This window comes from Pongo abelii, chromosome 7 (genome assembly GCF_028885655.2).
Source record: "Pongo abelii isolate AG06213 chromosome 7, NHGRI_mPonAbe1-v2.0_pri, whole genome shotgun sequence".
In the NCBI taxonomy this organism is placed as follows: domain Eukaryota; kingdom Metazoa; phylum Chordata; class Mammalia; order Primates; family Hominidae; genus Pongo; species Pongo abelii.
The window spans coordinates 139384345-139409657 of NC_071992.2; the positions used below are offsets into that span (position 1 = coordinate 139384345).

The window sequence follows — 25313 nt, forward strand, 5'->3', positions numbered from 1 at the left end:
GCTGTGAGCTTTCCAAGAACATGAAACTCATCTTATTTTGTCTCTGCAACTCCAGGTACTTGTACAGGGCCTGATGCCTAGTTGGCATTCAAAATATTGAGTGAATGATCCACTGATGATTAAATCAATGAGTGACAAGAGCAAGATATGGCCTACCTATAGAGAGAAGAAGAGCTAATCCAGGCCCTTTTCCAATTTTGATAGAAAGGATTTTGCAGACACATTGAATATGGTCGTTTATAAGCTCTAAGTTTTTCAGTAGTTACTAAGCCAGTTTTTTGAGAATCATTGGGTTGAGCTACCGTCTCCAATTTGGGATATCAAAAGTTGACTATACTTGGCTAACAAAGAATAATAGAGGTGTGGAAAATAGGTACCAGGGTTTCTTTGTGACAAAAGTCAAAATGAAGTGACATGTCACATGTGTGTCATGAGAAATCCCAGAAGAAACAGGGAAATAAGTGATGAGGGAATCCTATTTCCCACAAAAAAAGAAACCTCTTTCAGAAGTTCCAAACTTGACATTGACAACTTCAAGGGGTATTTTCATAAAATGCAGCCGTGTTTTTATGTGTGTCAGGAAGAAAACTTGTGTGTAAACATAAATCATGTCTGCTTGTGGCCTTCTGAATGCATACCTAAAAATATGAAATAATATTTTCTTTGCAATTACACAGAAGAAAAATGTCAAGGGATGCATAAATGAGCCTCCATGTTGTATATGTAGCAGCATGGGATGTGGGAGATGGAAGGGGGTTAAGGGAGCATTTTTCCATTCCTGCTGTTTGCAGGTGAGGAAGATGAGACTCAGAGAGGTTGTGACTTACCCAAGATCATGCAACAATGTAGTGACTGAGCTAGGATTAGAAACTCAGCCTCGTTTTTTTTTTCTTCTTTCCCACTATAGTTTGATAAATTATATATATATAAACATAGCCTGAAGTAGTTTAGGTTTAAATAATAGCTCAATTGTTCAATAAACATGTCTTAAGGGCTTACTATGTGCCTAACACTGTGCCAGATGCTAGGGAGCACAAAACAAGTAAAGTCCCCCACTCAACACATATATTTTGTCCACTTTTTTTTTCTTTTTATTTTGTAGAGATGGGGCCTTGCTATGTTGACCGGTTGGTTTTGAACTCCTAGCTCCAAGGGATTGTCCCAGTTCTGTCTCCCAGAGTACTGGGATTACAGGTGTGAGTCACAGCACTGGTCTTTTGTCCACTTTTTCCATGCCACACTCTATGCTAGGCTCTGGGGAGCTCTGTCTTCATGAAGTTAACAGTCCTGTGGGGCAGGCAACATTAATCAAAGAATCACACAATTAATGAGTATCTGACATGGAGGGAAGAGAGTTCCATAAGTGTGTAATCTTCCTAATATTTTTCCTTTTCTTTTTTAAATTTTTTATTTTATTTTATTTTTTTAAATAGAGACAGGGTCTTTGTTGCCCAGGATGGTCTCGAACCCCTGGGCTCAAGTGATCTGCTCACCTCGGCCTCCAAAAGTGCTTGGATTACAGGCTTGAGCCACCGCACCTGGCCCTCAACATTCTCACTAGGAAAGATTCTAGTTTCTGGGTCAGCTTCTAGACTCTGTTTGACTCCTGTTAATGAGAAAAAGAGCTAAATAAGCAGAAAGATAAAGCTGAGCTTCTAACAAAGAAGTTAGAGTCAGAAACCCTAGTGTTTATGGGCACTGAGAAAAGTTTTAGAAGAGAAAAGGAGGAATCCCTGAGGGTTGTGGAGATTTTAGATACTGAGAAATAGGGATGGTGTGGGAGTTTTTAATGCTTTTCACCAAATATTTTAGGTTCTTCCCCCTTCCAAACACATGGTAGGTGTTGTAGATTGTATAATTGGTCTCCGTTCTCCACTCCTCCCTGGATCCATGAAACTTTTCAGTGCTCTCCTGCCATGAATGCAATATAATACTCAGCCCTTGGGCTCAGCCACATACTGGCTTTGGCCATTAAGAAGAGGTGAAAGTGGTGGTGTGCCAGCTCCAAGACTAGAAGAACTGCATGTCTGCTTGCTCACCTGCACCACTGCCACTGCCTTGAGAACATGCTTGGTTGGCTTGTGGGAGGTTGAGAGACACTTGGAATAGAGTTACTGCAGTTGCCCCAGGTGAGGTCAGCCTACAAAGCTGAAAACCAGCTGGCCCCTAGACATGTGTGTGAGCCCAGCCCAGATCAGTAGAGCCACCTGCTGACTCCAGATGCATGAGCAATAAATGCTTATGGTCAAATGCTAAAGAGGTTTGGTGGTTGTTTTTTTTTTCACAGCTTTATTGCAACTATATATAACTGATTTGGCAGTATTGCACTTCCTAGCTCTATGTTAAGGTTGTAGCCATAGTTCTGAGGCAGCATCATTGGGGTAAATACCCAAGGTTCATCGTCTTACGCAAAGGAAATCAAGTACGCAGACACAAGAAGTGGATTTAGGAGCAGAGGTTTACTAGGCAAAAGAAGGAGAAAGGAGAACAGCTCTCTCTCTTGAAATAGAGTGGGGAGCCCAAATGGGACTTCCAGCCTGTGGCAGAGTGAATCAGATTTTATAGAAAGGCTTGAGGAGGTGGTGTCTGATTTACATAGGGCCCACAGATTGGTTGGACCAGGTGTGACGTTTACATAATGCCCGGGGAATGCTGGCCACACTACCCTAATCTTATTATGCAAATGAGCTTTCTACTTGGCCTGCACCATGTTGTCTGCTCCTTGCTGTATACGTGGTTTGGCAAAGAGAAGGGACTATGGGGACGCCATTTTGAACATGCCTAGTCCCAGGTAGCCTTTTCCTATTGGCACAACTGCTGGCATTCACCCATGCAAGCTTCTAGCTTGCTTGTCTGTGTCTGCAGCTCGATTTTACAGGCTGCTCCTTGTTAGAAAAGAAAATGATTTTAGGGCTGCTTTTCATTAAAAGGAAAACCTTACCAAGGACTTCCCTACCCTCACTATCTGCCTAAATAATCTATTCTTAACTCCTATATCAGTTCTGGTCATGAGTTGGAAGCAAAAACAATAATGACGTTTCTGGGCTGGAACATTTAATTGCTGGTGTGAGAACCTCTAGAACTCTTTTCCTACTAACACATCAACCAAAAACTTTTGAAATATTAGCTGCTCCCTCTGTCTGGATCCCTGAGAGAATAAGATAAACTGAAAACCCAGCCAAAAAAAAAGCTGTTTTAAGCCACTGAGATTTTGAAATTGTTTGTTACTGTGGCATAACTTAGTCTAGCCTCACTGAATAAGGTGGGAAGGGGATATTTTAAGAAGTTTGCTAAAGGTTATTAACTGCTTTCTCTTTGATGCTCTTAGAGAGATTATTTGAATTGTATTTATGTGAATAAAATTGTATTTATTTGAATTGTATTCTATTCTTATAGAGAATATTTTAATTGTATTTTCAATTATTTTTTGTTAACTTTTTTTTTTGAGATGGAGTCTCACTGTCTCACCCAGGCTGGAGTGCAGTGGTGCAATCTTGACTCACTGTAACCTCCACCTCCCAGGTTCAAGCGATTCTCCTGCCTCAGCCTCCCAAGTAGCTGGGACTACAGGTGCCTGCCACCACACCTGGCTAATTTTTGTATTTTTAGTAGAGATGGGGTTTCACCATTTTGGCTAGGCTGGTCTCGAACTCCTGACTCAAGTGATCTGCCTGCCTTGACCTCACAAAGTGCTGGGATAATTATTTTTGTTACTACACTACTTTAATTTGCCTGCTAACCTGTTGACTGGCCTAGGTTTTTTGAGACTTATCAATATAGTTACCACACAGCTGGGAAAGAGAATAGCTTCACTTCTTTACTTCCAAATATCTTGACACTTTTCCCAGACCAAAAGGGTGTTCAGATGTTGGGCAATCTATACGTCCACTAAGCTCCCTCTAGCAAACAAATTAGAAGTACTCTTTTTCTGTCCAAATTATATATTATCATAGCAAAAAGAAAAACATCCTTCAGCTGCGAAAGTGTAGTGTGTGAGAGCACAAGGAGAAAGGGCTTTGCAAAGCAAAATCTAAAATACCTTAGACACACACAACTTTCCATTCTTCTAAGAATATATTTGAAATACAAAGAAAAAAACAAAGGAAGAAATCTTTGTGACCTTGGTTTGGGAAAATGTTTCTTAGATATGACACGAAAAGTACAATCCATAAAAGAAAAGATGGATTGATCTTTATAGACATTAATAACTTCTGCTTTTTGACAGATACTGTTAAGAGAATGGAAAAAACGGCCACAGACTGAGAGAAAATATTTGCGAAACATATACAGAATAAAAAGTTTGTATCCAAAATATATAAAGTATTATGAAAATTTAATAATAAGTTTTCTTTAATAAGTTTAATAAAAACAAAACGATTAAAAACAAGGCAAAAGATATGAACAAATACTTCACCAAGGATGTATGCAGAAGGCAAATAACCCCATGAAAAGATATTGAACGTCATTTGTCATTTCAGAAATGGAAATTGAAATCACCATGAGATACCACTACAACATGGAATGGCTAAAATTACAGACTCATCACAGATGTGGAGCACCTGGAACTCTCTCATACTATTGGTGGGAATGTAAAATGGCACAACTACTTTGTAAATGTTTGACAGTTTCTTAAAAAGTTAAACTTACTCCTACCATATGACCCAACTATTCCACTTCTAGGGTTTGTCCAAGACAAATGAAAGCACACGTTCATACTAAGACTTGCATAAGAATGTTCACAGCACTGTTATTCGAAATAGCCAAAAACTGGAAACAACTCCAATGTTCATCACCAGGTGGATCAGGTGGATGGATAAACAAATTGTTGTATATTGGGCCAGGCATGGTGGCACACACCTGTAATCCCAGCGCTTTGGGAGGCTGAGGTTGGTGGATCACTTGAGCTCAGGAGTTTAAGACCAGCCTGGGCAACACAGTGAGACCCTGTCTCTACAAAAAATACAAAAGATTAGCCAGGCGTGATGCCTGTAGTCCCAGCTACTCAGGAGGCTGAGGTGGGAGGATCCCTTGAGCCTGGGAGGTCAAGGCTGCAGTGAGTCATGGTCATGCCACTGCACTCCTGTCTGGGCAACAGAATGAGACCCTGTCTCAAAAAAAAAATTGTGGCATATTGATGTATTAGTCCATTTTCACACTGCTTTAAAGACATACCCAAGAGTTGGTAATTTATAAAGAAAAGAGGTTTATTTGACTCACAGTTCCACAGGGCTGGAGAGGCCTCAGGAAACTTATAATCATGGCGGAAGGGGAAGAGGTACATCTTACATGGCAGCAGGCAAGAGAGAGTGTTACATGAAGGGGATAGAGCCCCTTATAAAACCATCAGATCTTGTGAGAACTCACTCACTTTCATGAGAACAGCATGGGGGAAGCTGCCCCTCTGGTCCATCCAATCACCTCCCACCTGGTCCCACCCTTGACATGTGGGGATTACAATTCGCGATGAGATTTGGGTGGGGACAAAAACCCAAACCATATCAATTGATGCCATAAAAAAGAATGAACTACCTATACATACAAAAACACAATTGAATCTCAAAATAATCTCAACTTTATGATGAATGAAAGAAACCAGACCAACAAAAAAAAAAAAAAAAAGGAAAGACACCAAAGTACAATACATACATACACATAGTCTATGAATCCATTTATATAAATTTCTAGAAAATGTTAACTAAAGAAAGAAAGGAAAACAGATTGGTGGTTGCTCATGGGCAAAGTGGGGTGGGAGTAGAAAGGTTACAAAGAGAAATGAGGAAACTTTTAGGGATGATGGATGTTTTCATTTTCTTGATTATGGTGATGGTTTCTTGGGGGGTTAGCTACCTAAAACCTAATAAAACTGTACACTTTAAATATGTAAAGTTTATTGAATGTCAATTATTTCTCAATAAAACTGTTTATATGTATATCCTTGGAACACTAATTGGTAGTCCCTTCTGCTCTAGTTCCTTTCTGAATCATTAGTCACTCAACAACAGGTACATATGCGTATATATAATATATATATGTATATATGTACATTCTGTTTATATATGTACATACTATTTATATAGTACATACTATTTATATTTACATAAATATATATAAAGGTACATATTATTTGTGTGTGTGTATGCATTTATATATATACACATATAAATATATATAGGCTAGGTGCAGTGGCTCACACTTGTAATCCCAGCACTTTGGGAGGCCGAGGTGGGTGGATCACTTGAGGTCAGGATTTTGAGACCGGCCTGGCCAACATGGTGAAAGCCCATCTCTACTAAAAAAAAAAAAAATACAAAAATTAGCTGGGCGTGGTGGCGCAAGCGTGTAATCCCAGCTACTTGGGAGACTGAGGCAGGAGAATCACTTGAACCCGGGAGGCAGAGGTTGCAGTGAGCTGAGATCATGTTACTGCACTCCAGCCTGGGCAACAGAGCAAGACTCCATCTCAAACAAACAAACAAACAAACATATAAAGGTCCGTACTGTGTACCTTTATAAATACATACAAAAGTACATATAAATAGTATACCTTTATACTATACAAAGGTATACTGTATACTAAAGGTATATTTATATATAAATAGGTATATAGTATACCTTCATATATAAATAGGTATGTAGTATACCTTTATATATAAAGGTATAAAGTATAGGTATATAGTATACCATATATATAATAGGTATATAGGTATACTTATATAATTTTATACATATAGATACCTTTATATATATATGTATTTTATATATATAACATATGTGTGTGTATATATATACATATAAATAGTATGTACCTGTTACTGCGTGACTAATGATTCAGAAAGGAACTAGAACATAAGGGACTACCAATTAGGGTTGTAAGTGTATATGTGTTTGTGTATATCCATATATATACATTTGGATATCCAAATATATATATGTATATATATTTATCTGTACATTATTTATCTGTATATATACAAATAGATACATATAAATAGTATGTGCCTGTTATTGAGTGACTGATAATTCAGAAAGGAACTAGATCACAAAGGACTACCAATTAGTGTTGTAAAAACTGGGAGATCTCATGAGTAGAAGGTTAGCAGCTGTGGGTACACGTCTCTTCAGCCTGACCGTCAAATTGTGCCCCCTGAATCAAAAGATAAGTACAAAGTGAGAGTCCAGAAGATCCAACATATAAACCTCTTTATCACATATCTGAGATTGAATAGGATTGTCACATGGGCTGAGACAGCCCAAACTAGCTTAGCTGCAGACAGGTTAAGCTAGAGAAGTTAAGAAAATCATTCAGCAGATTCATCTTTGCTTCTGATAAAAAAAAGGTTATTTGGTTAACAGTGTGTGATAGAAATGTTGTCAAATAATCTGTTTCAGGTTAGGCACTGTATCTTAAGTTTAAGATTCTAAGTTTCCTAAATAATAATGCAAACATTCATACATGTAGTTTATCACCATCTCAAAAGCAATAAATAAAAATAAGAGCTGCAGTTGCTTCCTCTGCAATAGGTCATTAAAAGTTGTCTGATCTTTCAGAGCCACCCCTTGATAACAATATAAAGTTTAAAAATCTGCATTAGTTTTTTTTTTGAGAATTTTCTTTTCTGATCAGGAGTTTGAACTTTTCAAATACCAAGACCATAATTTTTTTAACGTCATTTTTCTGTTGTAGAATAACATAGAGACTAGGAATGGAAAGATTTAAGGTTTCCTTGTCTGTAAAAGTGGATAATATTAGCACTTACCTGGAATAGGTTGACTGGTGGCCCCCCAAAATATATGTCCACATACTAATCCCAAAATCTGTGACTGTTACCTTATTTGGAAAAAGGGTCTTTGCAGATGTAATCAAGTTAAGGATTTTGAGATGAAGAGATCATCCTGTATTCCTGTATTATTCATATGGACCCAATGACAAGTTTCCTTATAAGAGAAAAACAGAGGGAGATTTGAAACAGACAGAAGAGAAAAAGATACATCCAGGAGGAGAAAGACGTGTGAAGATGGAAGCAGAGAATGGAGCGATGCGATCACAAGCCAAGAAAGCCAGCAACTCCCAGAAACTGGAATACACAAGTAAGGGAATCTTGCTTAGAGCCTGAAAGGAGGCTGCAGACACTTTGATTTCCGATGTATGGCCTCAAGAACTTCCCAAGAATACATTTCTGTTTTTTTATGTCACCAAGTTTGTGGTAATTTGTGAGGGCAGCCTCAGGAAATTAATGCATAACCTCACAGAGCACTAAAAATGGAGATAATTAGTACTCCCTAACTTGTAAATTTGCTACGAGGATTAATTGAGTTGATATATTCGGAAAGCAAGTAGAAAAGTGCCCCATACCTAGTGAGCACTCCGGAGGCACTAAGAGAATTTTTATCAAAGGAACGCTAAAGTCAAGGCAGCCAGTTGTTGATATTATTGCTTTTCTGGACCGTGATTGGTGGACTGAACATAATGCTGGAAGGTCCTGTCAGATTACGGAACTGAAGAAACAAAACAAAACCATGAGGATGGTGAAAAGGTCAGGAAGAATGGACTATTTCATCTGTAAGTTTCTTTTGAGCCCGAACGTTCTATGAAAGGAACCCATCAGTTCTCAATGTATTTGTCTCCTTGCTTCTCTGCACTTGTCTCCTTGCTTCTCTTAGTTATTTCTATACAATTCCTTAATCCCTAAAAGCAATTTAGAACGGAATGCAGGGACCACAGGAGAAAATGACTTTTATTGCCTCTGATGGGAGCCTAAAACCCCCACGAGACTCCCAAAGGGCAGAATTCCCAAGCCAATTCCTCGCGTCTATGATCCACCTGCAGAAAACTACGATTCCCAGAAGGCTTTGGGTCCGGGGGCGGGAAGACTGAGCTCAGAAAGAGGTGGAGTCTAAGAGAAGGTCTTTGGTCGATTCCATTGTCCAGAGAGGGAGTGGCCGCTTGGGCGGATTTTGGGAGGGATCAGCCTTCCGATTGGTTGTTATTAGAAAGGGGGTTGGTACGGCCGGCTGGTGCAGGACAGAGGCCGCCGCGGCCGGAGCTCAAATTACCCGGGTCGGGAGCGCTGGGCCTGCCGGGAAGGCACCGGGACGGTTACCCAGCGGGCCGCCGGCGGTCGTGGGCGAGCTTCGCCATGCAGAGCACTGACCTAGGCAACAAGGAGAGCGGCAAGATATGGCACCGCAAGCCGTCCCCGGCCACGCGGGACGGGTAAAGGCCGTGGCGGGAGGGCGCGGGCTGTGGAGGGTATGGAGACCGGCGAGGAGGGGACGCCGGGCGTCAGGCAGCGGTCCAGGTTCTGGCTCTGACGTTGCCCCGCATCCCTGGATTGGATGGCCTGCGGTGGAACAGGTGGCTGTGGACGCCAGGGTCTGCAGAGATCCCCTTCTGAGTTCTGGGAGCTGGGGTCTGGTCCGGGACAGCGCGGAGCAGGAGGCCGGTGGTTCTCAGACCTGGGAACTTCCGGCTTTTGCTGTGTGCCGGGACTCTCCTGCTTTTATGATCACGGTATCCCGCTAGTGTCCCTGGCACGTAGTAGGTGCTCAGTGAGTATTTAACAGTTGCAGCTAGAGCAGAACTCCAGGGGGAGATGCGAGGTGGAAGAGCAGGACAATTCTGCCTCTTCCAAAGGCTTCAGTTTATCCATCCTTAAATCCTTGGTTGTGTTTAGACGCACAAGCATTCATCAACTATTTGTTGAGCGCCTACTGTGTGCCAAGCACGCCTCTAAGCGCTGGGGACGCCGATGCAACAAAACACACTTCCGGTTCTCTGGAGTTCTCTGGAGTTCACATATTGGCGTTTATGTAGGGGCAGGGGCGTTCATTATGCATTGCTGGGGGCTTCTAGTACGGCCAGCGCTGCTTTTCATTCTGCTTTTCATACCTGTCCTGTTTGAGGCTCAGCCTGTCTTGTGTGATTTCCCTGGAAGCCTTTGCTACAAAGCGGTGCCATTTGGATTTCGATTTCTGCACTCAGAGTGATCTTATTGCTTCTAATTCCCTAGGATTTCACGGAAATCGTTTGAGTTCCTGTTTCAATGTGTTTCTTGTTCTCGTAGATTTTTCTTTTCTTTGAGACGGAGTCTTGCTCTGTCGCCCAGGCTGGGGTGCAGTGGCGCGACCTCGGCTCACTGCCACCTCCACCTCCCAAGTTAAAGCGATTCTCTTGCCTCAGCCTCCCAAGTAGCTGGGATTACTGGCGCGCGCCACTACGGCCGCCTAATTTTTGTATTTTTAGTAGAGACGCGATTTCACTATGTTGGCCAGGCTGGTCTCGAACTCCTGGCCTCAGGTGATCCGCCTGTCTCAGTCTCCCAACGTGCAGGGATTACAGGCCTGAGCCACTGCGCCCAGCCTCTAGTGATTTTTCTATTGATCCTTTGGTTGCTTCTTGACAAATCAGAATTTTTTTTTCTCTTGAGACAGTCTTGCTCTGTCGCCCAGGCTCGGATGCAGTGGCGCGATCTCAGCTCACTGCAACCTCCGCCTCCCAGGTTCAAGAGATTCTCCTGCCTCAGCCTCCTGAGTAGTTGGGATTACAGGCGCACCACTCCCGGCTAATTTTTTGTATTTTTGGTGGAGACGGACCGTGTTAGCCAGCATGGTCTTGATCTCCTGACGTTGTGATCCACCCGCCTTGGCCTACCGAAGTGCTCGGATTACAGGCGTGAGCCACCGCGCCTGGCCGACAAATCAGAGTTTTAAGTGCCTACTCTGTATATCCAAAGTGCGATGCGAGACGTTTTACCAGCAGGTTGTTCCTGGTTACTGTCAGGCCTCTTTATCAATGCTGCTGTCTCAACTACATTGAATAAAAAATTTTGTCTAAAGTGGGGATTCCTCAAGTTTTTCATTTTCAAATTTTGAGTTTGTGTAAATACCACTCCCACCTCTGGTATTCTCTAAACATTCTAAAAGTTATAGCCAACTCGCCTTCTCTGTCTTGATGATACAGAATATCTAGATATATGTGCAAGATTCAAAAAGTGAAAGAAATGGGTTGATTATCCAAATGTCGTTTGCTTCTTCCACTAAAACATAGCTTATCTTTGTGTTCGTTAAAACCCATTGTTCATGCTGTTTAGACAGGCAGAGAGCACTGACTTGGAGTCAGATGTATTTTGTTGAAGTAAATGTCCGTTTACCAACTCTGTGACCTTGGGCAAGTTAATCACTAAGGCTGTCAGTGGGGATAATCAGATTTACCAGACAGGTTGTCTTACACATTTGGTGCTCAGTAAATATTTGATCTTCTTATGTTTGAGAACTGAGGAACTCTGTCAGGCAATCTGTGAGAATCTGAAAGGAAGTTGCTTTAAAATAAATTTTTTACGTGTGATTTGTATGAAAAATCGGAGGTGGCAGAATGTCACTATTGTGATTACATCTACATGGTAGGATTATAATTGAGTATTTGTTTCTTAGTGTATTTCTATATTTTTCATATTTTGAACAATGATTATGTAATTTTGTAGCCAGAACATGTAATAAGTGTTGTAGAAAATAAGACTGGAGGAAAAAGTTGTTTGCTCTGAGTTTAGTTGCCATGAAACATTTTGATATTGCTTGTCATTTCTGTAAGTTTATTTTTGTGTTTTTAATTCCTTGGGGACTAGATAAAAATAAGCATTGTTAAGAATTTTGCTATTTCTTTTAATGAGTCTAAAAAGCCTTATGTTTAGATAAACATGAAGAAAATGTTTAATCCACTTAATTCAATTTAGCATGCTTTAATGAAATTATAATGAAGATAGATGTTTCTAATATAAAATCCAAAAACTAGGGAAGGTGCAGTGGCTCACGCCTGTAATTCCAGCACTTTGGGAGGCCAGGGTGGGTGGATCACGAGGTCAGAAGTTCGAGACCAGCCTGGCCAACATGGTGAAACCCTGTCTGTACTAAAAATACAAAAAATTAGCTGGGCATGGTAGCGGGCACCTGTAATCCCAGCTACTCAGGAGGCTGAGGCAGGAGAATCACTTGAACCCAGGAGGTGGAGATTGCAGTGAGCCGAGGTTGCACCACTGCACTCTAGCCTGGGTGACAGAGCGAGACTCCGTCTCAAAAAAAAAAATAAAACAAAATCCAAGAATTTATGAAAAATCAATTAAGATAAAATTTTCATGATTAAAAACTATTGTTGCAATAAAGAATGGGATTATTCTGATCTTTGTGACCAGAATATACACACATATATTATTTTAAGGAGTTATTTTGTGCTGTAAGTTAATTTTATAAATTTTCTTTCAACAGATACAGGGTATATGATCCTTCTCTCAAAAAGGGTAACTTTAAACACATGTATTCTTGTCTTTCCTGTTATGAAAATAGTATGTAATCATTAAATAACGTGTCTAAAAGATAGAAAAGTAGAAAGGGGAAAAAAATTAACCATATTGCCATTACCTGCAGACAGCTGCTGTTAATATTTAGCTGTGTTCATCTTTTTTTCCCTATACGTATTTTTCTTTTCCTTTGTAGACAGGGTCTTACAGTGTAACCCAGACGGGAGTGCAGTGGCATGATCATAGCTCACTGCAGCCTTGACCTCCCCAGGCTCTAGGCTCTAGTGATAATGCCACCTCAGCCTCCTGAGTAACTGGGATCACAGGCACATGCACCATGCCTGGCTAATTTTTTGTAATTTTTCTAGAGACTGTTTGGTTTTGATTTTTCCTCTTTATTTTTTCTTTTAATTGTGTGTGTGTGTGTGTGTGTGTGTGTGTGTGTGTGTGTATCAGTGTGTAAGACTTCAGGTTAGAATATTTTCATTTTCATTTAAGTTTAATCATTACATATGTGTCTCCAGAATAAGATAGAAAACTAAGCTCCCTTACTGTTTCATATAGCAGTATGATTAATGTGGGTTTTAAAGAATGATTTCTTGAAGCATTTGTTCATTCAGCAGGCATATTTTGCGTGTCTTTTGTGTGTTGTAGGCCAGGTGCTGGGGTACAGTAATGAGCAAGCAGTGGTCCCGTCCTTACAGAACTCGCCTGCTAGGGGATTCATGGTAGATACATTAGAAATGGAAGTAAAACTGGTGCACGTGTAATTCACTGTGAAACATTCCATACACAAAAGCAAAATCTCATACCCTGTTATTATCACTTAATCACAGTTTATAAATCTGTTTCTATGTGTGTTTATTTTTTTAATGTCTGTCCTTACTACTAAACTGTAAGTGCCATGAAAGCAGGGACTGTATCAATTATTCTTAGCACCTGGCTCGTTCTGTGTCTGAACATCAAGTATTTGATGAATAAATGAACAGTAGCTACTTTGATAATGAGTAGCTTCTGACCTGTTTTTCTGAAATCCTGGTAAGATTGATTCTAGAGGAGAGGGGGTATAGTGGTAGCAGTAGGAGAGGGAAGAATGAACAGATGAAATGCTTTACTTGCCATATTTTTCATAATATCAAGTAATACGTGACATAGATTCAATGTTTGGGTTTTTTTTCTTTGACAGAATTATAGTGAACATTATTCACAACACTTCCGATTACCATCCAAAAGTTTTGCGATTTTTGAATGTGGCTTTTGATGGCACAGGCGACTGCTTAATTGCTGGGGACCACCAAGGAAATATTTATGTTTTTGACTTGTATGGAAACAGGTAAGCAGATACTGTTGATGTCTACGTTATTTAACAAGTTATTAATTCACTGACTGTTTTCGTACCTGCTATTCATTATTCATTCAGAAAGACTGATTAAGTTCTATTATATTTCAGGTACCTTGCAAAACACTGTCATAAGTCCTAAAGGAAGAAAGTGAGAAAGAACAGAATGATAATATGGTTCACATTTTAAAGAATTAAAGTGCTGGTTTTAATAGTCTCTCTAGTAGTTTATTTTTTTTTCTTAAATTTAAAAATTTATTATTGCTATTTTTTTTTTTCTTCAGACAGAGCCTTGTTCTGTCGCCCAGGCTGGAGTGCAGTGGGATGATCTCAGCTCACTGCAAACTCCGCCTCCCAGGTTCCAGCTACTGCACCCAGCCCATTATTGCTAGTTTATCAATTTCTGGTGCATCATCAGGCAATGTAGAAATAACGCAGTTTTCTTTGCACATTGTTGTTGTGGGGTGCCAGATCTAAGAATTTTAAAGAATTGATTTTCAACCGAGCGTGGTGGCTCAGGCCTGTGATCCAGCAATTTGGGAGGCCAAGGCGGGCGGATGACTTGAGGTCAGGAGCTCGAGACCAGCTTGGCCAACGTGGTGAAACACTGTCTCTACTAAAATACAAAAATTAGCTGGGTGTGGAGGTGCATGCCTGTAATCCCAGCTATTCGGGAGGCTGAGACAGGAGAATCACTTGAACCCAGGAGGTGGAGGTTTCAGTGAGCCGAGATCGTGCCACTGCCACTGCACTCCAGCCTGGGTGACAAAGCAAGACTCCATCTCAAAAAAAAAAAAGTTGGTTTTCACTCTTCTTCCTCTTCTCTTCCCTTGTGAAACAATTTAGTCCGAAAGCAATTAGGTGGGATTGATGGAGGTAGATATTCACGCAGTGGGGCTAAGAGGGAAGGACAACTGCAGCAGCCTAGCAGAGAGGCAGAGGGTGTCTGCATAGCGAATGGCGCAGTGATGGGAAGCTAGTTTAATACAGGGGGCTTTGATCAAATAAATATATTAGGGATAATGAGGGCCAAGTTTCTCACTCTTAGAAAAGAGACTTACATATATGGAGGGCAGAAAACTAGAATAAACCCCGTGGTGTTGCATTGGAATTAGATATATCAGTTTGAACCCCTGGTTTTGAATATGTAGAGATAGATATAGAACTAAATAGAGGTATGTACAAATATATGTACACTTATTCCCTAGCTTCGTACACCCAGAGGGCCTGGGAGCAACAGCATGCCAGTAGCAATGAATATACCCAGTGTTGAGTTCTTGTTTTCAAAATATCACTTTCTACTAAAAAGAATCAAGGATATTTGCAGAAATGGCCAATTTCAGAATGCAGACAGGGAAAGTACAGAATGCACCTGTAACATTTTGTAGCCAGAAAGAAGGAATTGTTCAAAGAATGTTCGGGATGTGTCAAAAAGACACAGTTGCCAGCTTGAAGGAGCTCCCTCTGGTCATATTGGAGATGGGTCATCCATTGAATAAAATTGAAATCTATGAGTTCATGTTGTAACCAACAAACAAACAGTTTAGTAAGGCATGGATATTGAATAGTCACAAAGTACCCCCCCACACACACAAAATACTTATTAATTATAGAAGAAAAAGAATAATTATACAATGAAGAAGCCTAGCAAACACTGCCTCAATCAAATGACTAAAGTTAATATAACTGGTAGCGGAATGAATCAAAATTTGTGTGCCACCTGATAGGATGCAGTGAAAAGAACAGAGCATCATTTCTATGATATTCCTCTCAAGATATATAACCTGAATCTAATCAGTGGGATCATCACACAAAGCTAAATTAAGGCTATCTAATAACAAAACTGTCCTGTTATCTCCACAAGGGACAAGATCATGCAAGTTGGGTAAAGACTAAAGAACTCCTAATCTGAGGGAGATGAAAGGGACATGACAAAGGCATGAATCTGGACTGATCCTTTTGCTATAAAGAACATTATTAGGAAAATTGGCAAAATTTGATTGGAGTTTTAGGATTAGATGGTGGTAATGTATAAATGTAATTTATTGGTGCTGATGGTTATATTGTGATTATGTAGGAGAGTTTTCTTATTTATAGGAAACTTGATCTTGGTAACTTAAATAGTTAAAGAAAAGATGTGACATATAATTTACTTCTCTGTGATTCATTAGGTAAAAATCTGTAAATCATTGTTTCTGCCCTTTACCAAAAAAGTAATGGGCCCAACTTTTCTACCCTTTATTCTTGCTTAACTTACCTCACCAATTCCCGACCTTAAATCAGTACCACTGTCTATTTGCTAATACTTCTGAAAAAAATAAAAATAATTGTTGATTGATTTCATGACAGAATAATGAACTTCAACATCGAGGATTCTTTGCACTTCATTTGCTTATCTACCGTTACTTAACTTTTCCTGTTCTCTACCAAGTGTCACAAACCTTTACCAATTTCCTTGTCTCCTTGCATTGGACTCTAACCTTATTCTGACTGCCAGGCCTCCTGATTCATGGAAAAATAAATACCTTCAAGCTTTCCTTTCTCCTTCCCCATTGCAGCCTCAAGTATATTGTAAGTTCAGCCCCCATTACCTTATTCATAAAGTTCAGCTCTCATTACCTTATTCATAAAGTTCAGCCCTCATTACCTTATTCATGAAAACAGGTGATCTTAATTTCTTCTAGTGCTAATCCCTATCGTCGATAGCCTCCCCTGAGACATTGCACCATGAGTGTTACTATTTTGTCCATTGTCCCCTTTTCACTTTTGGTTGTTGGGGAGAAAAAATAATTTTTCCTCTAACTTTCTAAATTCTCAACTGGGCCCTTGTAACAAAAGATAGATTAACAAGAGAAGAATGAACAAGTTATTAATCTCTATCATGCGTGTAACACATGAGAATACCCAGAGTATCCAGGTATTAGTATGAAGTATTATCAACTTGTGTCATGCATGTAACACGTGACAGTATCCAGGTATTACTAACTCAAGAAGTGGCTTCTGCTCTGGCTTATATAGCATCTTCATCAAAGAACAATACATTTTTAGAGAAGTGACAAGACAAAAGAAGAGGACCTTGAGTCTCTAGGGGCAGCAAATTGTGGGAAGGCAAATATATGGGAAACTAATGGTAGTTATATACATTTCTCTGGTGCTGTTTCCAGGATGATAAAGATCTAAAGTCAACTCCTGTGATCAACCGTTGTCCTTCCTGGTAGAGAAGAGAAGAGGGACTCCTTTGTAAATGCATGCAAATTCATGTAAACTTTTAGACAAGGGCAGAGAGCTTTTCTTTTCTTTTCTTTGTTTCTTTTTTTTTTTTTTTTTTTTTGACACGGAGTCTTGCTCTGTTGCCCAGGCCAGGGTGCAGTGGTGTGATTGGCTCACTGCAACCTCTGCTTCCTGGGTTTAAGCAATTCTCCTGCCTCAGCCTCCCAAGTAGCTGGCACTACAGGTGTGTGCCACTGTGCCCGGCTAATTTTTTGTATTTTAGTAGAGACAGGGTTTCACCATGTTGGCCTGGATGGTCTTGATCTCCTGACCTCGTGATCCGCCCACCTCGGCCTCCCAAAGTGTTGGGATTACAGGCAAGAGCCACTGCGCCTGGCTGAGAGCTTTTCTTATATCTGCTTTTTCTCATTTACCTTCAGCTCAAAGTAATCCTTATGCCAAAGTGGGATGTTCGGGATGGCATATTCTGCCACCCTTCACTAAAAACATTTGCGGCTGAGCAGTTAGCAGCAGAGCTGGGACTTAAAATCAGACTTGATCATAAAGCCCAGCATACTGGGCTCCCTCAAAATCTTCCTAATTGTTCAATCCATTGGTCACTTTTCAGTTCTCATTTTACTAAAACACTAAATACTCTTGTCTCCCCATCCTGCCTGAAATTATTTTCTTTGGCTTCATGGTAAAGCTCTTGCTGAATTTTCTACCTCTCTGATCATATTTCCCTTGTTTTACTGACTCTTCTTCCAGTGCCTGCCCCTTCCATGTTGTGCTCCCCAGACATCTTTCTTTGGCTTACTTCCTTCCATATTTCAGGTACTCTTTTCAATAATCACATCACCACCAAGCCTCAGGCTTCATCTGCCATGTAAACACTGTTGACTTAGACCTACTTCCGCTACTGCTACCTACTAGAAATCTTCTAGATTGGGCTCTCCAGGAGCCACTAGCTTGCATGTAACTCTTGAGCCCCTGAAAAGTGATTGGTCCAAATTGAGATATGAAGCATGTGTAAAATTAAAATGCACGGTGGATTTTGATGACTTAATATGATAAAAAGTGTAAAATATCTCAAAAATTTTTAACTGATTAAATATTGAAATACTAATGTTTTAGATACATATTGAGTTCATAAAGTATATTAGTCTGTTCTCATGCTAATAAAGACATACCCGAGACTGGGTAATTTATAAAGAAAAAGAGGTTTAATGGACTCACAGTTCCATGTAGCTGGGGAGGCCTTACAATCATGGCAGAAGGCAAAGGCACGTCTTACGTAGTGGTGGCAAGAGACAAATGAAGACCAAGGGAAAGGGGTTTCCCCGTATGAAACCATCAGATCTCGTGAGATTTATTCACTACCATGAGAACAGTGTGGGGGAAACTGCCCCCATGATTCAGTTATCTCCCACTGGGTTCCTCCCACAACATGTGGGGATTATTGGAGCCACAATTCAAGGTGAGATTTGGGTGGGGACAGAGCCAAAGCATATCATGTATTATTAAGATTAATTTTACCTGTTTCTTCTTTTCTAATATGGCTCCTAGAAAAATTTAAATTACGTATGTAGCCCACGTTGTATTTCTTTCAGACAGCATGACTCTAGATCAGTTTCACAAGGACCTTAAACAGCATGTTTAAAAGCAGGTTTATTATTTCCTATCCCCAAACTTATTCCTCTTTTGCCTAAGTTCAAAAGCTTAATTTTTTGTAAATTAAACTCTAGCTAGGTGCCCAGTACTCTACTGAGCACTCAATATGTATTATTTCATTTAGTCATCACAACAGCCTTTTATCTGTTCTTATCTTCATTTTACACAAAAGCGGGTCCTGATTCCCCCTTCTTCACTCTATGTTTAATCCATACCGAGCCTCTGCTTGGCTTCTGAAACCTCTCCTATTTGTGCTCGCATATCTCTGGCTGAGATTTTCTGTAGTAACTTTCTTAGGGATCTCCTTTATTCCTTGTCCCTCTATCCATTTGCCATTACTGCCAGGATCATCTTCCTAAAACACGTACCTGATTGTGATTCTGCTGTGCTAAACACTTACAGTGGTTTCCTATTCTGATAACATCCAAACTCCTTAATATGGCACATAGCACCCTTCATAATCTATTTTTGGCCTAAAATGGTAGCTCATTTTTCTGGGTTTCATTTTCTTCGTCTCTACGGACTCCTTCCACATGGAATTTGTAATTACTGGGAGAATTTGTGATACTAATGCAATGATCTCTTAATAGGTTCAATCTTGTTCAGCGAACAGCACAAGCTTGCACAGCTCTGGCCTTTAATCTTCGTAGGAAATCTGAATTCCTTGTGGCATTAGCTGATTATTCTATTAAATGTTTTGATACAGGTAAGAAGTTCTCCTATTTTTCTTTTGAAGCAGAGTAAAATATAGACTGAAGAAATGCAAGAAGTTTATCACTCTGTACAGCTTGAGGGAGCAGTCCCCACGACAGCCCTCCTTTCAGACACTAGGTGCAAGCTGGGAGTCCTAGAAACAGCCTCACTTTAGAGCGGTTGACTACAAAGTCAGGGTTTCCTGACTACCGTCAGGTTTGATAATTCACTAGAACAACTCACAGAACTCAGGAAAGCACTACACTTAATGATGACAGTATTAATATAGCAAAAGGATACAAAGTATAACTAGCCAAAGGAAGAGAAGCATGGGGTGGAATTTGGGAGGCTTCCAAAAGGGAAGCCTCCATTGTCCTCAGGGACGCATTGCCCTCCCAGACGACCCTCCCAGTATTGGTGTGTAGCTGGCCATCTGCGCCAAGCACTGTTGACACAGGGAGTCGACCCAAGCTTTGGTGTCGAGAGTTTTTACTGAGGCTCCATGACATAGGCATGATTGATTGGATCATTCCCCATGTGGCTGGACTCTGTTTCCAGCCCTCCTCTCCTCCTAAGAAGTTGTTCTGATGTCACCTGTCCCAGAAGCCCCAAACTGCTAATCACACGGTTGACCTTTCTTGTGTGGCCATCTCCCACGCTGAGTCTTCTTAGCATAAGCTATCTGGTATAGTGTGAGGGACCCGCCAGGAATAACAAAGACACCCCTAAGTCAAGGGTTTAGAAGTTACCTCCCAGGAGCCTAAATAAGCCAGACCTCTCTGTAAAGGTCAAATTCTTTACTTACACAGGTACAGTTTCTTTTTTTAATATAGCCTGTGTATTTTATACCACCTTATGTTTTTAAATTGAGAACACAGAGTTCTATAGACTAAACGTATTACTCTTAAAAAAGGTATCTCAACTGTATTTTTTTCTTATTAAAATAATCAAAGTGTTCTAATATTCAGCAGATGTATAAATAATAATAGTAAAGATAGTGATAGCTAACACATAGTGTTTACTCTTTGCCAGGGACTTTCTATGACTTTATACACATTAATTAATTTTAATCATCATCATAACCCACAGAGATGAATACTGTTATCATCCCCATTTTGCAGATGAGGAAACTGAGGCACATGGGTAACTTAATCAGAGTCCCATAGTTTATAAGCAGTGGAGCCAGAATTCCAGCCTAGGTGGTCTGGCTGCAGAGTCACTGCTGTTAATCATTGTACTACACTCTCATCCTGCGAACAAAGAAGAAAAAAAACAGTGATTCTGTAGTACTGCCCAGAGACACAGTGTTTTTATAATGGGGCTCTCTCTTTCTGGTCTGTTTTCTATGTATATACTCTTTTTATATTCTAACAAATGCATAATTATCCTATCTATATTGTTTTGTGGAATAATTTTACCTCATTAAAATTCGCGTAGCATGTCTAAAATCAATACCTAACTTTCCATTGTACAGATGTTTACCATAATTTTTTAACCTATTACCTATTGCTGGACTTTCAAACTGTTTTCAATTTTTGGTGTTACAAACATTGCTGTGACAAAATATCAGAAAAATGAAGTCTTTATAACTCACCTTTCCTTAGATTCCACTCTTCTCCTCTTTTTCTTCCTTGTTCTGTGTTCTCACAGTTTCTTCTACTTTACTGAACCCCCACCATGAAGCCGCTTCCTTAGACACTGTCTCCCTCCTTCCTTTCCCCTCTGCCAAATTCTGCTTCTTCACAGTATCCATTGATGAATTCTGACCCTTGCTTCCCCTACCCCATGCTACTGAGACTTTTGTCTCCAAGGTCCTTAGTAACCCTAACCCCTGATTGTTTAAGTGATCTTTATAACTTTCATCCTACTTCTCTATAGCATTTAACAGCTGGGATTACTTTGAAAGTTTGTTTTGTTTTAGCTTTCATTCTGTTACCTCGGTTCTCCTCCTGTCTTTCTAACTGCTTCTTAATCATGTCTCCTGAATTCTTTCAGTGGTTCCTAGACGTTTGGATTTTTGACCCCATTAAAAAAGTGGAAGAACTCACATAGCTTGTCAACTTTTCATATTGCTAATTGACATTGGAAAAAATACAGTTTCATAAAACAAGGGATTTTCTTTCAACATAAACAGGGAGTGACATAATACAGAGGAAAGGGTAGTACTTTAAATTTGACTTTATGAAAAACTCACTGTGTTATCTGTATTTTTCTCTTTCACTGAAGACCAGTGGAAAATTTATCATTAACTAATGCCAGACCTCTGAATGGTGTTTGGAAACCACTGCTGTTTCCCTAAGGGATTCGTCATTTCTCTGTCTTCACTTTTGACCTACTTTGTATCATAATGTTTCCCAGATTTATATCTTGCTTTCTGACTATTCTCAAGTTCCATCTTTCCGGGGGGAAAATTCTGATCATAAAAGTAAAACATGCCTACTGTAGAAAACTTGCAAACATACAAAAAAGTGTAAAGGAAAATAAAAATCACCTATGCTTTTACTACCCAGTGATAATTATCATGAATAGTTTTTGGTGTTTTCCCTAGCAAACTGTTTTCTCTGCTTACACAGATACACACAAGTACATCAGAATCAAGTTTAAAAACCAAATGTATTATCAGTATCTCACATTGATAAACCTGTTCCTCCTCATGTATTTATTATTATTTTTTTGTTTTTCATTTTTTTAGAGATAGGGTTTTGTCATGTTGCCCAGGTTGGTCTCGAACTCCTAGGCTGAAGTGATTCACCTGCCTCAGCCTCCCAAAGTGCTGGGATTACAGGCGTGAGCCACCACCCGGCCCCTCCTCATGTATTTCCTACATCCACTAACAGTATCACCATCTGCTTAAATAAGCTGGAACCGCTGGAGCCTTCACTTCTCTTATATCTCAGGACATCAACTTGATCACTAATATTTTTTGTTTTTCTCCTTAGTAGCTCTTGAATTTGTTCTTTTCTCCATTGCCACTTTCTTAGTTGAGGCCCTCCATATCTCCTGCCTGGATTATTACAGCAACATATAAATTAGTCTTTCTTGTTCAATCTCTTCCCCTCCACCAGATATCCTCAAAGTGCTCTTTCTAAAACACAGACTAGATATGGTACTCTTTTACATAAAATTACCCTCAAGAGAAAGCCCAAACTCACTAGCATCAATTTTTCTTCATCATTATTCTTCATCAAAGTCTTTGTCAGCCTTGTCTCCTACATGAATGAGATGTTGCTAACATGTCCCCGTCATATACTTTATCAACTAGCCACAGGCTTCCATTTTTGTGGATATTAATGGAGGTGCCTCATATAATACCTAACCACCCATTGGATCAGTTCATCTATGGTGTTTATATGTAGTGTTATTTCTGGACGTACAGTGTTTTACCTGGGTAACAATTTTACTTTTTACCACAGTCACCAAGGAGCTAGTTAGCTGGATGAGAGGACATGAGTCATCAGTATTTTCGATCTCTGTGCATGCATCAGGGAAATATGCCATCACCACTTCTTCTGATACAGCACAATTATGGGACTTGGATACCTTTCAGAGAAAAAGGAAGCTGAATATTCGCCAGTCTGTGGGTATACAGAAGGTCAGTGAAGGGGGACATCTTGGCCTGTTGTGCTTCTCGGGCTAATTTCTTGGTCAACAGGATGTATAGATGATATAAGAGTAATGATTCACTTTGTCCTTGTAGCTCTGTAACTCAGCAACAAGCAAAGCAAAGTGGCCAACACAAAGATGTTGCCTACAGCTAAAATTTATGACTTAGTGAGCTCTTTTCTAAAATTATGGCTGTGTAACTTCAACTGTCCTAAGGCAAAAGTTATTTAGGTGATTGGTTTTGTTTTCATTTTTAACCCTCTGACATTTTTTTACGAAAAATTTGAAACATGCAGTAGATTTGCGAGAATTTTTGAACACGTGTATATGCAGCATCTAGATTCTACCGTTAACACGTTACTGTGCTATCCTTTACTCGGCTTTACATGGTGCGATACTCTCTTATGGGTCTATCCATCTTTCTTTTTTGTTGTTTTTTTTTTGAGACAGAATCTCGCTCTGTCACCTAGGCTGGAGTGCAGCGGCGTGATCTCAATTTACTGTAACCTCTGCCTTCCAGGTTCAAGCGATTCTCCTGCCTTAGCCTCCCAAGTAGCTGGGACTACAGGCATGTACCACCATGCCCAGCTAATTTTTGTATTTTTAGTAGAGACAGGGTTTCATCATGTTGGCCAGGCTGGTCTCAAACTACTGGGCTCAAGCAATCCTCTTGCCTCGGCCTCCCAAAGTGCTGGGATTACAGGCATGAGCCACCGTGCCCAGCTGTGTGTGTGTGATGTTTCGGTCATCAGCCTACTTCCCTGTGAATACTTAAGCCTGTACTTAATTGACTAGGGGTCAATATTTGTTGATGTAAAATTTATATATAATGAAATATGTAAGTCTTAAGTATTCATTTGTTAAATTTGAAAAATACACACACCTGTGTAACCTGTGCAGATGTAGCATTACCATTATCCCAGAAAATTCCATCATCTCCCTCCCTGGGTGACCACCACTCTTACGTTTTCCCACCATGGATTAGTGTTGCCTATTCTAAAATTTCATATAAATAGAACTATACAATAATAGTTTATGTAAGGCTTTTTTCACTCAGCATAATGTTTGTTTGTTTGTTTGTTCGTTTGTTTGTTTGTTTGTTTGAGACGGAGTCTTGCTCTGTTGCCCAGGCTGGAGTGCAGTGGGGTGATCTCGGCTCACTGCAAGCTCTGCCTCCCAGGTTCACACTATTCTCCTGACTCAGCCTCCCAAGTAGCTGGGACTAGAGGCACCCGCCATCACGCCCGGCTAATTTTTTTTGTTGTTAGCCAGGATGGTCTTGATCTCCTGACCTGGTGATCCGCCCGCCTCGGCCTCCCAAAGTGCTGGGATTACAGGCGTGAGCCACTGCGCCCAGCCCCACTCAGCATAATATTTTTGAGATCCATCCATATTATATTTATTAGTAATTTGTTCTTTCTTATTGCTGTTTAGAATTCCATTGTATAAATATACCACCTTTTAAAAATCCATTTCTTTTGTTTTTTTCCAACTATGTAGAAACATATGGTATATGGGCCTCCAGTTGTACTCTTGTTCTGAGCCCCACAAATGCCCCAGTTTGGTTCTATCATTTCTTTTAACAGACAAGGCACATAACCAACCTCTCTGGGCTTCCGTTTCCTGAGCAGGAAAATGGGTCTGTGGTAACACCTTACCAGGGCTGGTAAGAAAATGAGATAAAATAAATAATTCATGTCAAGGGCTTGGCAGAGTGCCAGGCCCTTATATAGTAGTTCCCATTGTTATTTTGTCCTTTATGTCCCCTGGCTGTCATCTCCCGTGATTTCCTATATGACATCCAAACTGGTCTCTTTCACAGGGTTTCCACACTGCTACCCCCTCCTCCCTCCTTACCACACCCAATAACCTTCCCATTCTCTCCACCTAGTCAAATCTCACCCTTTCTTCAATTGTAATAATAGCTACTGAAGCGTTTACTATGCTTCAGGCATTGTATTAAGAACTTTCCATACATTATCTCAACTCAGTCCTGACACTGCCTCAATGAAGTAGGCAGTGTTTATTGTTCCCCAAACACAAAGACACAGGGGTCTGGAGACTGGAAGCACTGGCGGCTGCAAGTGCCAGAGCTGGCAGGGTGTGAAGCCAGATTGAAGCCTTTCTGCAGAGTCAGGCCTCCCAAATCCTGGGATGGAGTCAAGGAGCTTTTGGCTGTCCCACCCTTTTTCAGTGCCCCGGTCACTCTTCCTCCTCCAAGCCCCCATATCCAAGCCTGTCATATCTCTTCAGCTCTAGGGGTCTGTCTGTGACTTCCACCCTAAGGGAGCTGGCACTTTGTGTCATGCTACTTTGTCCACATCACCGATTCTCCCTCCCTCTCTCCCCTTCCTTCTTCCTCCCTGTTCTTTTTTTTTTTTTTTCCTTTGCAATGGAATCTGGCTCTGGCACCCAGGCTGGAGTGCAGTGGCACGATCTCAGCTCACTACAACTTCTGCCTCCCAGATTCAAGCAATTCTCGTGCCTCAGCCCCCTGAGTACCTGGG

General features: G+C 40.4%; 1 protein-coding gene across 14 annotated transcripts in view; it reads left to right on the forward strand.

The window, feature by feature from the left end:
- Positions 1 to 8720: 8720 nt before the first annotated feature.
- The window catches only part of TBC1D31 (TBC1 domain family member 31), a 96047-nt gene continuing 79454 nt past the window's right edge, over positions 8721 to 25313 (forward strand). For 9 of the 14 annotated variants that reach the window (XM_054560852.2, XM_024250535.3, XM_063726275.1 and 6 more), the window contains exons 1-4: positions 8721 to 9214; positions 13477 to 13623; positions 19101 to 19216; positions 22617 to 22795. In XM_054560852.2, coding sequence (XP_054416827.2) covers positions 9138 to 9214; positions 13477 to 13623; positions 19101 to 19216; positions 22617 to 22795 — 519 coding nt within the window. In that variant the 5' untranslated portion in view covers positions 8721 to 9137. 14 annotated transcript variants of the gene reach the window in all.